The sequence below is a fragment of the Oncorhynchus mykiss genome, chromosome 10 (assembly GCF_013265735.2).
Source record: "Oncorhynchus mykiss isolate Arlee chromosome 10, USDA_OmykA_1.1, whole genome shotgun sequence".
Classification (NCBI taxonomy): Eukaryota; Metazoa; Chordata; class Actinopteri; order Salmoniformes; family Salmonidae; genus Oncorhynchus; species Oncorhynchus mykiss.
The window spans coordinates 78,232,649-78,246,782 of NC_048574.1; the positions used below are offsets into that span (position 1 = coordinate 78,232,649).

General features: G+C 39.6%; 1 protein-coding gene across 1 annotated transcript in view; it reads left to right on the forward strand.

Moving 5' to 3' along the window:
* Window positions 1-13,690, forward strand: part of LOC110518385 (interferon-induced very large GTPase 1) — a 30,952-nt gene extending 17,262 nt beyond the window's left edge. The window contains exon 8 of the mRNA XM_036934039.1: window positions 8,804-13,690. Within this exon, the coding sequence (XP_036789934.1) occupies window positions 8,804-12,438 (3,635 nt within the window). The 3' untranslated portion in view covers window positions 12,439-13,690. The remainder of the gene's footprint in view (window positions 1-8,803) is intronic.
* The last annotated feature ends 444 nt before the right edge of the window (window positions 13,691-14,134 follow it).

Consider the following 14,134-nt stretch of genomic DNA (forward strand, 5'->3'; position numbering starts at 1 on the left):
CCAACTTGACACAACTGTGGGAAGCATTGGAGTCAGCCTGGGCCAGCATCACTCTGGAACTCTTTCTACACCTTATAGAGTCTGTCACCCAATAAATTGAGGCTGTTCTGAGGGCAAAAGGGGGTGCAACTCAATATTAGGAAGGTGTTCTTAATGTTTTGTACAATCAGTGTAAATAGCAACACCATGTAGATGTTATAACCATATATTGCTACCACTGTATCATCAAAGGAATTATCTAAGAGTTTCAGAGGACTCAGATTTCATACGTGAGCAAAAGTAAAGATACCTTAATAGAAAATGACTCAAGTAAAAGTGAACGTCACCCTGTAAAATACTACTTGAGTTAAAGTATCTGGTTTTAAATGTACTTGTGGTGGAACAAGTACTCAATTGTCATTCTTGAGTAAAAGTACAAAGTGCAAGTAAATACTATACATCAAATTCCTTAAATGAAGCAAACCAGGCGTCACGATTTTCATTTTAAAAAATGTATCAGGGGCACCCTCCAACGCTCAGACATCATTTACAAACATAGAATTTGTGTTTAGTGAGTCCGCCAGATTAGAGGCAGTAGGGATGCCAATGCGTTACATTGATAGGTGCGTGAATTGGAACATATTGCTGTCCTGTCTAAGCATTTCAAATGCAACGAGTACTTTTAGGTGTCAGGGAAAATGTATGAAGTAAAAAGTATATTTTCTCTAGGAATGTAGTGGAGTAAAAGTAGTCAAAAATATAAGTAGTAAAGTACTGTACATATACCCTCAACAACTACTTAAGTAGTACTTTTAAGTACCACTGCCAGTATATGAATGCTTTCGGTTTCTAACAAGTTATCTATATAATTAACCTTGTTTCTTAGGCTACATATGTTAATGTGGCTATTTTTAGCACCTTTCTGGGTTGCTTGATAGTTTTTTATTGCTTTACTGGGAGAAGACATCAATCAAATGTATTTATAAAGCCCTTTTTACATCAGCCGATATCACAAAGTGCTTTACAGAAACCCAGCCTAAAACCCCAAACAGCGAACAATGCAGATGTAGACGCATGGTGGCTAGGAAAAACTCCCTAGAAAGGAACCAGGCTCTGAGGGGTGGCCAGTCCTCTTCTGGCTGTGCCGGGTGGAGATTATAAGAGTACATGGCCACTAAGGCCAGATCTTTCTCCGCGATGTTCAAACGTTCAAGGATGACCAGCAGGGTCAAATAATAATCACAGTGGTTGTAGTTGGTGCAACAGGTAAGTACATCAGGAATAAATGTCACTTGGCATTTAGATGTTGAAATAACAGCTGAGGCAGAGAGAGAGAGTTGAAAACAGCAGGTCTGGGACTAGGTGGCACGTTCAGTGAACAGGTTCCATAGCCTGAGTTGAAACTGGTGCAGCAGCACGACCAGGTGGACTGAGGACAGCAAGGAGTCATCAGGCAAGGTAGTCCCGAGGCATGGTCATGGCGCTCAGGTCCTCTGGGAGGGGAGGGAGGATGGGAGAGAGAGAGAATTAGAGGGAGCATACTTAAATTCTCACAGGACACCGGATAATAACACCAGATATAACAAACTGACCCTGGCCCCCCGGCACATAGACTACTGCAGCATAGATACTGGAGGCTGAGACAGGGTGGGTCGTGAGACACTGTGTCCCCGTCCGACAATACCCCCAAACAGGGCCCCATCTACTTTACCAAAGCACATCCCCAACACAACTAAGAGGGATATCAACAGACCACCAACCTACTACCCTGAGACAAGGCAGAGTATAGCCCACGAAGATCCCCTCCACTGCACGAGCCAGAGGGGACGACAAACCGGATAGGAAGATCACGTCAGTGACTCAACCCCCTCAACCATCAGTGACTCAACCCACTTGAGACATGACCGTGGTATTTATTTGAGCTGATAGTGCAGGGTGAACTACTCACAGTGGACTTTCTACTAGGGTAAACTGTCTGTGCTAACAGTATAAGTCAGGTTCATAGGCACATGATTACTGCTGACAGTAGTTGTCGGATAAAATTAAGTTACTTACATTATGATTGACAACATCCCTGGGAAAATGTACATTTACAGCAGCATTATGACAGCTCAGCGACACAATGGTAGGGGTTATCTGAGCAGGGCTTGGGTCACTGATACGTCATTGTCTCAACACGCTCTTGAATTACGAGGACAGGGCCCAGGCACTAAGATTATTCTGATGAACTCTGTCATTCCTGTAGAGCATCTTCTGTTTCCAAAAGGTGTCGAAGTTACCTATAAAAGTTATGCCAACAGGTCTACAGTAGTCTTTTAGCCAGATGTGTAATGCCAGTAGCCTGCTGAATCCTCTGCTGTTGCTGCTGAGCAAATACACAGGGCCTGAAATAACCGGCCGCTTTTTGGAGTCTTTCAGATTTAGAATCAGTTCTTTAAAATCCAGTTTCAGCAGTTCTGAGCTGCTCTCCTGTCATTTTACCCCAAATGGACAACAAGAGAGTCAGTCCCCGGCAGCTATTGTAGAACTGTAGGAAGCAGCCTACCGTAGTAATTGTAAATTGTATAATTTTGCAGTTTTGGTTTGCTAGCTTCCAGTTAATGCTAGCATTATTTGTGTGTACCCCGTGCATGCTACATTGTTTTAGTGTGGCTATCATTACTGCATTTTTTATAACTGTTACAGTCATTATAATTGCTGCCTGTTAAGTATGTGTATCAGCAAGGTTTGTATTGTTTGTATATTAATGTTACCACTGTAATGTATTGCCTTAGATGGTACTGCTGTAGTGAAGGGCACCATTTCCACATTTCTATAGGTCCCAGAACGACTAGTCCTGGTGGCCTTTTGATTAATTGTTCAGCAGTCATATGGCTTGGGGGTAGAAGCTGTTAAGGAGCCTTAAGGATCTAGACTTGGCGCTCCGGTTCCGCTTGCCGTGCGGTATAAGCAAGAACAGTCTATGGCCTGGGTGACTGGAGTCCTTAACAAATATTTGGGCCTTCCTCTGACACCACCTAGTATATAGGTCCTGGATGGCAGGACTCTTGGCCCCAGTGATATACTGGGCTGTACGCATTACCCTCTGTAGCGCCTTAGAGTCAGATGTCGAGCGATTGCCGTACCAGGCGGTGATGCAACTGGTCAGGATACTCTCGATGGTGCAGGTGTAGAACTTTTTGAGGATCTGGGGACCCATGGCAAATATTTTCAGCTTCAGCTAGCCATTCTTTCATGGTCCTAGGTCTCCGGATTTAGTGACCAATAGATGCACCACTGGGGGGATTTTCTGAGGCAGGATGAGCTGTCATCTTGATATAGAAGGATACTCTGCCTATGTAACATAGCTACTGGACCTCGGGGCTGACATCATGATCATAAAGCTGTACTGCAGGAAGTCATGTAGCTCCACAATCTCAGAATCAGTCAAATGTAACATCGTAGAGCAGAGGATCATGGGCCCTGATCTTGAGGGTGAAACCGGGACTAAAAGAGAAGCAGTATCAGCGTTGCTGCAGAATTGAGTGGCCCAGAGCCCATAACCCAGAGCTAGCGGCCAGCGTTGATGAAGGAACCAGAACCGTGATGAGTTCCAGTATATTTTCATTGGCTGCTAGAATCAATGTTGAACAGATGCTTAGTATGCAGGTAGCATAACATGAGAGGACAAAGCAGTGTTGGTTCTAGTGATGACGACTGATGTTCCATGCTAATTATTTATCTAGGGGTGTATGAGAGTACGGTTAACATGTGAGTGTCCATAATGCAAACAGAACTTAAGAGATGCATAAAGGGAAGGAACATTTTGTGTATTTCAGACTGAAGAACCCATAAAAGTTATCATATGGACCACCTCTGGAAAAGCAGAATGTAAACACAACTAGGTTGCCTTAACTTGGACAAAGCTACTGAGAGAGTAGAGATACTCTTCAACGTGCATGTTGTCCTCTTTTCTGTAGGCCATGAGATTAGCAGAGAGATGGATCCTGAGCAGACTAGACAATGAACTGAATCCCTTCTGTAGGCCATGAGATTAGCAGAGAGATGGATCCTGAGCAGACTAGACAATGAACTGAATCCCTTCTGTAGGCCATGAGATTAGCAGAGAGATGGATCCTGAGCAGACTAGACAATGAACTGAATCCCTTCTGTAGGCCATGAGATTAGCAGAGAGATGGATCCTGAGCAGACTAGACAATTAACTGAATCCCTTCTGTAGGCCATGAGATTAGCAGAGAGATGGATCCTGAGCAGACTAGACAATGAACTGAATCCCTTCTGTAGGCCATGAGATTAGCAGAGAGATGGATCCTGAGCAGACTAGACAATGAACTGAATCCCTTCTGTAGGCCATGAGATTAGCAGAGAGATGGATCCTGAGCAGACTAGACAATGAACTGAATCCCTTCTGTAGGCCATGAGATTAGCAGAGAGATGGATCCTGAGCAGACTAGACAATGAACTGAATCCCTTCTGTAGGCCATGAGATTAGCAGAGAGATGGATCCTGAGCAGACTAGACAATGAACTGAATCCCTTCTGTAGGCCATGAGATTAGCAGAGAGATGGATCCTGAGCAGACTAGACAATGAACTGAATCCCTTCTGTAGGCCATGAGATTAGCAGAGAGATGGATCTTGAGCAGACTAGACAATGAACTGAATCCCTTCTGTAGGCCATGAGATTAGCAGAGAGATGGATCCTGAGCAGACTAGACAATGAACTGAATCCCTTCTGTAGGCCATGAGATTAGCAGAGAGATGGATCCTGAGCAGACTAGACAATGAACTGAATCCCTTCTGTTGGACCATGATGAAGAAACGCTGCACTAAGCTGATGGACATTTGGAATAGAAAAGAATACATGGTAATATAACAGAAGACATCATACAGAGAGTAGAGCAGACAGAATGCTGCAGCTCAGCCATGACATACCATCACACAACATACAGTATACTAACAAACCTCCCAGAACTGCAACTAAACTGTAGCTATGTACTACCTGTACTATCTAATCCTTGATTCATAAAACCAAAATTGTTACTGTCATTAACGTGGTTCCTCAATTATTACACATAATATTTGGATGAGTATTTGGTGTCCAGATGTAACTGAACATCGGGACACTTTCCATCATCATCAGCTGATCCAGGAAGTCATTTTCTGACAATATTGCATGTGACGCAACAACAGCCCAAAGTGAAGGGAAAACAGTGTTTGCGAGGAATGTCAAGAATATTTTGGTGTCTCATTCGACCAACCACTTGACTTGTAGTAAGAGTGTCCGCACTGTGATTGGTAGGTTGGGAGTTTGATCCTTGGTCGAGTCATACCAAACAGTGTAAAACTGGGACTAAATGAGTCTCTGCTTGGCACTCAGCATTAAGGAGATATATTGAGGGAAAGGCCTTGCAATAGACTAGCCTTCCTGACCAGGGCGTGTACACTACCTGTACATCAAGCTGTCTCACGCTACAGAAACAGGACATGTTATTGTACCTATATTCCATGTTGTAATGTAGAGATACTGATATAGATCTAGAAACAGGACATGTTGTAATGTATATAGATACTGATATAGATCTAGAAACAGGACATGTTATTGTACCTTTATTCCATACTGTAATGTATAGAGATACTGATATAGATCTAGAAACAGGACATGTTATTGTACCTTTATTCCATACTGTAATGTATAGAGATACTGATATAGATCTAGAAACAGGACATGTTATTGTACCTTTATTCCATACTGTAATGTATAGAGATACTGATATAGATCTAGAAACAGGACATGTTATTGTACCTTTATTCCATACTGTAATGTATAGAGATACTGATATAGATCTAGAAACAGGACATGTTATTGTACCTTTATTCCATGTTGTAATGTAGAGATACTGATATAGATCTAGAAACAGGACATGTTATTGTACCTTTATTCCATACTGTAATGTATAGAGATACTGATATAGATCTAGAAACAGGACATGTTATTGTACCTTTATTCCATACTGTAATGTGTAGAGATACTGATATAGATCTAGAAACAGGACATGTTGTAATGTATAGAGATACTGATATAGATCTAGAAACAGGACATACTGTAATGTATAGAGATACTGATATAGATCTAGAAACAGGACATGTTGTAATGTATAGAGATACTGATATAGATCTAGAAACAGGACATGCTGTAATGTATAGAGATACTGATATAGATCTAGAAACAGGACATGCTGTAATGTATATAGATACTGATATAGTTCTAGAAACAGGACATGTTATTGTACCTTTATTCCATACTGTAATGTATAGAGATACTGATATAGATCTAGAAACAGGACATGTTGTAATGTATAGAGATACTGATATAGATCTAGAAACAGGACATGTTGTATTGTATAGAGATACTGATATGGTTCTAGAAACAGGACATGTTGTATTGTATAGAGATACTGATATAGATCTAGAAACAGGACATGTTGTAATGTAGAGATACTGAAATAGTTCTAGAAACAGGACATGTTGTAATGTATAGAGATACTGATATAGATCTAGAAACAGGACATGTTATTGTACCTTTATTCCATGCTGTAATGTATAGAGATACTGATATAGATCTAGAAACAGGACATGTTGTAATGTAGAGATACTGAAATAGTTCTAGAAACAGGACATGCTGTAATGTATAGATACTGATATAGATCTAGAAACAGGACATGCTGTAATGTATATAGATACTGATATAGATCTAGAAACAGGACATGCTGTAATGTATAGAGATACTGATATAGATCTAGAAACAGGACATGTTGTAATGTATAGAGATACTGATATAGATCTAGAAACAGGACATGTTATTATACCTTTATTCCATACTGTAATATATAGAGATACTGATATAGATCTAGAAACAGGACATGTTGTAATGTAGAGAGATACTGATATAGATCTAGAAACAGGACATGTTGTAATGTATAGAGATACTGATATAGATCTAGAAACAGGACATGGTGTAATGTATAGAGATACTGATATAGATCTAGAAACAGGACATGCTGTAATGTATAGAGATACTGATATAGATCTAGAAACAGGACATGCTGTAATGTATAGAGATACTGATATAGATCTAGAAACAGGACATGTTGTAATGTATAGAGATACTGATATAGATCTAGAAACAGGACATGTTATTATACCTTTATTCCATACTGTAATATATAGAGATACTGATATAGATCTAGAAACAGGACATGTTGTAATGTAGAGAGATACTGATATAGATCTAGAAACAGGACATGTTGTAATGTATAGAGATACTGATATAGATCTAGAAACAGGACATGGTGTAATGTATAGAGATACTGATATAGATCTAGAAACAGGACATGCTGTAATGTATAGAGATACTGATATAGATCTAGAAACAGGACATGCTGTAATGTAGAGATACTGAAATAGTTCTAGAAACAGGACATGCTGTAATGTATATAGATACTGATATAGATCTAGAAACAGGACATGTTATTATACCTTTATTCCATACTGTAATATATATAGATACTGATATAGATCTAGAAACAGGACATGTTGTAATATATAGAGATACTGATATAGATCTAGAAACAGGACATGTTGTAATGTATAGAGATACTGAAATAGTTCTAGAAACAGGACATGTTATTATACCTTTATTCCATACTGTAATATATAGAGATACTGATATAGATCTAGAAACAGGACATGCTGTAATGTTTAGAGATACTGATATAGATCTAGAAACAGGACATGTTGTAATGTAGAGAGATACTGATATAGATCTAGAATCAGGACATGCTGTAATGTATAGAGATACTGATATAGATCTAGAAACAGGACATGCTGTAATGTATAGAGATACTGAAATAGTTCTAGAAACAGGACATGTTATTATACCTTTATTCCATGCTGTAATGTAGAGATACTGATATAGATCTAGAAACAGGACATGTTGTAATGTAGAGAGATACTGATATAGATCTAGAAACAGGACATGCTGTAATGTATAGAGATACTGATATAGATCTAGAAACAGGACATGTTATTATACCTTTATTCCATACTGTAATATATAGAGATACTGATATAGATCTAGAAACAGGACATGTTATTGTACCTTTATTCCATACTGTAATATATAGAGATACTGATATAGATCTAGAAACAGGACATGTTGTAATGTAGAGAGATACTGATATAGATCTAGAAACAGGACATGTTGTAATGTAGAGAGATACTGATATAGATCTAGAAACAGGACATGTTGTAATGTATAGAGATACTGATATAGATCTAGAAACAGGACATGCTGTAATGTATAGAGATACTGATATAGATCTAGAAACAGGACATGTTGTAATGTATAGAGATACTGAAATAGTTCTAGAAACAGGACATGTTATTATACCTTTATTCCATGCTGTAATGTAGAGAGCTATATCAGTATCTCTATCACAATAAAAACAGTTAGCTGACATGTTCTCCATTGAATTGCAGTAAAATGGCTGCTTCCACATTTAACCAAACATAACTTACCATACGATATCTGATCTCATAACAGCCCCCTTAGGAGTTAACAAGGTCAATGGATTCACAGCTCAAACTGTATCTGAATTCACATGTTTGCTTCCATTTCTGTGAGTCACTGTGTCACAGAGATGGTCTGCCTCTGCTTGCTTTAACTTCATCCAAAGTTCAGTGTAAAACACCTGTTAGTCTGCTTTTCTGCTACATGTTGAAGATGATTTGTAATCATGGATATCTTTTCATTTCTATCTACAGGATCCTGTCTCATGGAGCTGTTGTCAAAGACTGGACTAGAAGATCATTATGAAAACAAGCTGACGTTAAGTACTGTCCTTGAGATAAATGCTGATACTACATCAGATGAACCTCTTACCACTATGCAGTCACTTCCAGGGGCCTTCCTGAAGAAGTTAATGATGGCAAATGTGAATGCTAGGAGTGTCAAATGTCTGATCACTGACCAGGAGGCTTCCTATGATGATGTAGACAACCTGGACACTGACTCTGATACTAGTGATGTCATTAATCCACTGGACCTGATCACAGCCCTGTTTCTGTGTTCAGATGGTTTCCTGCAGCAGGAGATGGTCCAGAAAATGTCCATGTGTCAGTTTGCTGTTCCTCTGCTGCTGCCCAACTGTGACACAGAACAAATCACTTTGATGCTGTGGGCCTTGAGGGACATAGTGAAGAAGTTTAGATCCTCTTCCCAAACATCCACAAAGGCTTTTGTGGAGGACAGACTTGTTGTCTCTGATATTCCTATGGTGTCCTTTGTTAGGATAGGAGAGAGTAGCTTGTCCAAGTCTCATATTTTGAACAAGTTGTTTAGTAACCCTCAACAGTACCATGACACTTTTGTTCATCATGATATGGAATGTGGAGATGTCCCTTTGCAAATCTCAGATGGTCTGGTTGAAATAAGCTGGTACTTTCCCTGTGGGAACAAAAACACAGACATGTTCACCAAGCCTGTGGTGGTGGCCAATCTCAGAGGAGACATCAGGTCCTTTGAAACACAGTTCTCCTTTCTGTGTCAAACATCAGCTGCAGTTTACATTTTCACTGATGATTTCGAGGCCGATCTCAAGGTTTTGGAAGGAAAAATCACAAAAGCAGAGTTATTTCTGGTTGTCAACTCTCAGAATAAAACATTCAGGGTGGACACATTGAAGAAAATAATCACAAACTACAGTATCAACCCAACAAATGTGATTGTGAAGAAGAAGAAAAATGATGTACAATTAGTCAAAACCCTGCAGTCCTCTGTGGGTGACATCATTGAAAAAAGTAAAAACAGATTGACAATTGAAAACATGGTTGACGAGGCTCATCAGTTTGGGATTCTGGTTGATGAAGACAGGGATGAGTGTCAAAGTGCCAGGAAGACAGCAGATGACATCACCAGGAACATCACAGACACAATGAAATTCAAACATGAACAACTACCCTTACAAGGAACAATCTGGAAAGAGCTTTCCCAGTTGGAGAAAGAGAGATGTAGACTGAGAAAAGCAGGGGATAAAGACATTGAACACTACAAGAGCTCTCTGAAGAAAAAGGAGGAAGAGCTGAGAGAGAAGCAAAATAAATGTGACATGTCAGATGCAATGGCAAGCTTCATTTTAGGATTGTCAGGTTCAGGAGCTGACCGTTCCTATTTCCTCAAATGGATGCGGATAAATCTGGACAATCTGTCACGGCAGAACCTGTCTGCTTTGCGGGACCGGTACAAAGATCTTTGCCAAAATTCTCCCGAGAAAAAATACCAAATTAAAGATTTGGATAAGCAATTATCTGACTGTTCCTTGGGACTTGAACACTTCCTGCGTGAGTTGGGCCAGTTATATGAGGCTTCCTGCTCCCTTCCTGAAGACAGCCCTCAAAGGAAACGGATGGAGCATCTCCCTGGATTGTGTGCTCAGATGCTGTTGGATGGTTTCCCCATTGAGCTTGTGGATGGAGATGCATCAAATATCCCTCTGACATGGATATCAGCTGTTCTGACTCAGCTTCATACTCTTGTGGACTCTAACAGCAAGATCCGGGTTGTGACAGTTTTAGGGGTCCAAAGCACTGGGAAGTCCACTCTCCTCAACACCATGTTTGGGGTCCAGTTTGCTGTCAGCAGTGGAAGGTGCACCAGAGGGGCCTTCATGCTGCTGATTAAAGTCAACAAAGAACTCAAGGAGGAGCTGAAATGTGACTTCATCATGGTCATTGACACGGAGGGGTTGAAATCACCAGAGTTGGCTCAACTAGATGATAGTCATGAACATGACAATGAACTGGCAACGCTGGTGATAGGACTCAGTGATGTCACTATCATCAACATCGCCATGGAGAACTCCACAGAGATGAAAGACATTCTACAGATTGTTGTTCATGCTTTTATCAGGATGAAGGAAGTGGGGAAGAAGCCGATATGTCATTTTGTGCACCAGAATGTGTCAGACATGTCTGCTCATGACAACAACATGAGGGACAGAAAGAAGTTGCTGGAACAGTTGAATGAAATGACCCAGGCAGCAGCCAGAATGGAGAAGAAGGAGAATATCACCAAGTTCACTGATGTGATGGAGTATGATCCAGACACAAGCAGCTGCTACATCCCAGGACTCTGGCATGGGACTCCCCCTATGGCTCCAGTCAATGTTGGATACAGTGAGGCTGTGTATGATTTAAAAAAGAGCTTGATGCAAGACTTAATCAAATGCCAGAGTAATGATGACATGACACATTTCTTGAAGTGGACACAAAGCTTGTGGGAGGCAGTGAAGTTTGAGAAATTCATCTTCAGTTTCAGAAACAGCTTGGTTGCAGTTGCATACTCCAGATTATGCTCTGAATACAGTGGTTGGGAATGGGCCTTCCAGAAAAATATGTATTCCTGGATGGTGGGTGCTGAAACTAAAATATCCAATATTATCATGACAGATCAACATCCCCAGAGGTCCATAAGAGATGTGCTACAAGACTTGATGATAGAAGCATCTATGAAGATGTCATTGGGAGAAAAGGAAATTCAAGACAATCTAGTGAAATACTTTGAAAAGCAAGATGGCCATGTCAATCTGGTGGAAAAATACAAGGAGGACTTTATGTCCAGTGCCAAAACACTGAGACGAGAGACAGAAAACACAGTGAAGAACAAACTGCAAGGAGCTGTTGAGATCAAAGAGGGGATGACAGAACTGAACAAAATCAAGAGTTCTCAGACAAGTACAATGGAAAAGAAGGTTCTGACTCTGCTACAGAACTGTAAAAAGAAAGAATCTGTTCTATCAGATGCGGCCCTCAGTGAAGAGTTTGAAAACATGTGGAAGGAAACTCTGTCTGAGATATACTTCAAAGGACTCCCTAGAAGAGATGTGGCTCAAGATGCCTTCCTTATGTTAAATGGTAATCTGTCAACAAGGGGTGGGCATGTCAATAGTATGTTGGTTAGAAACAACCTGGTGGATTGTGGTAAAAGAGAATTTTCTGTGGAATCTGAGGGTTTAGGGAAGATATTTGGGGGCTTAGTTAAGCACTGGGACACCAACCATTACAGGAAGAAACTACTAGAGTTGTGTGATGACATCATAACACAGTGTCAGTTGTTTATAACCCAGAAGGTGGAAAGCAAAACAGATTACCATGATACTTACATCAAAGAGCTGCTGAACAAGATTGATGTTACATTACAACAACACAAGAATGTTAAAATCAGTGAGGAATGTGAGGTTTCTCTGAAGCTACACATCTGTGGCAGAGCAGCCATAGAGTTTCAGAAGATGCATGATGATTTTATTGAAGTCAATGACCCAAGGAAGTGTCTGGAACAGTCTAAGAGCAAGTACCTTACTGAGTTCAGAGACTTGTTTCATAACCGAGACCAGTGCCTTTAAGAAAGCTGAGGACTTCACAAAGCTCTGTCTACAGCCAGCTGTACAGGACTATGTGACCAAAATGATTGGTCCTGATGTGGTTGATGAAGTGAAGACAGGTGAAGGGTCAGAGGATTACAGCACCCGAGGGGCTTTCAAGTTCTCCATTTTAAAACAACTCCTGACAGATGGAGAATATGAGAAATGTAAAGGGAACATGATCTCCCAGAGGACTGGAAGGCATTAACAACTCATGATGTAATGAAGAGCTTGAAAGAGCATTTCAACATGAAATAAAGTGGAGTTCTACTGTATATAATTACTCTTGTTCACCAACATGTTACCATATAACTGAACATTCAAAGACTTGACAACCAGAAATAACTCTCATGACATGTCACAGATTCAAACTGTAAGGAGCCAGTCGCCCAGACTTGTTGAAATAATGTGCAGATCTGGAAATACACAACTGGATCACAGAAAGTCATATTTACAATTACATTCATAAACTATATGACCTGTTAGCAATATACAGATCTGATGTTCCATAATGAAATAGCTAACATGTTGAGTTGTATGTCAAAGGAACACAATATTCTAATCTAAGTACATCTATACAACTCATGATGTAGTAAGAAAATCATTATTAATAAATGTAGTAATCAAACACATGGAAGAAAAGTAAATGTGACCATCAATAGGTTAACCAACAGATTGAGCCTTTTTGACCTTATTAACACAATATACAGGTAACTAATGAGCTAGTCTGACATTGTTTATTTTAAATTTTCTTTCCATCTGTCCTACAGTAGGGCTTGATATGCCTTAATCCCAGATTATGAAGGATCATCATTTAGTGGTGGACTTTCCCTTTGTGTTTATTTGTTATTTGACCTTTTACTTTTTCATCTTAATGTCATTTTTTATGTAGAGAATAATTTGTGGTTTCATATACAGGTTTTACACATGTATTGGTCTCTTAAATAATTTACTTCAAGAATGATTACTACGTAGACTTTAAATCTGTTTTTAATGGATCACACCTTCTAATAGTGATTTGTTCAATGACTTCATTGCTTTGAAGACATTAGTTTGGATACAGTGTAATTCATAATCAGTGAACATCAGTAATGCAACTTCATTAAAACTCTTCATGGATGCTTGATATACACTACCGTTCAGAAGTTTGGGGTCACTTAGAAATGTCCTTGTTTTTGAAAGACAAGCAATTTTTTTTGTCCATTAAAATAACATCAAATTGATCAGAAATAAAGTGTAGACATTGTTAATGTTGTAAATGACTATTGTAGCTGGAAATGGTTGATTTTTTTATGGAATATCTAGGCGTACAGAGGCCCATTATCAGAAACCATCACTCCTGTGTTCCAATGGCACGTTGTGTTAGCTAATCCAAGTTTATAATTTTAAATGGCTAATTGATCATTAGAAAACCCTTTTGCAATTTTGTTAGCATAGCTGAAAACTGTTGTCCTGATTTAAAGCAATAAAACTGGCCTTCTAAAGACTAGTTGAGTATCTGGAGCATCAGCATTTGTGGGTTTGATTACAGGCTCAAAATGGCCAGAAACAAAGACCTTTCTTCTCAAACTCATCAGTCTATTCTTGTTTTGAGAAATGAAGGCTGTTCTATGCGAGAAATTGTCAAGAAACTGAAGATCTCATACAATGCTGTGTACTACTCCCTTCACAGAACAGA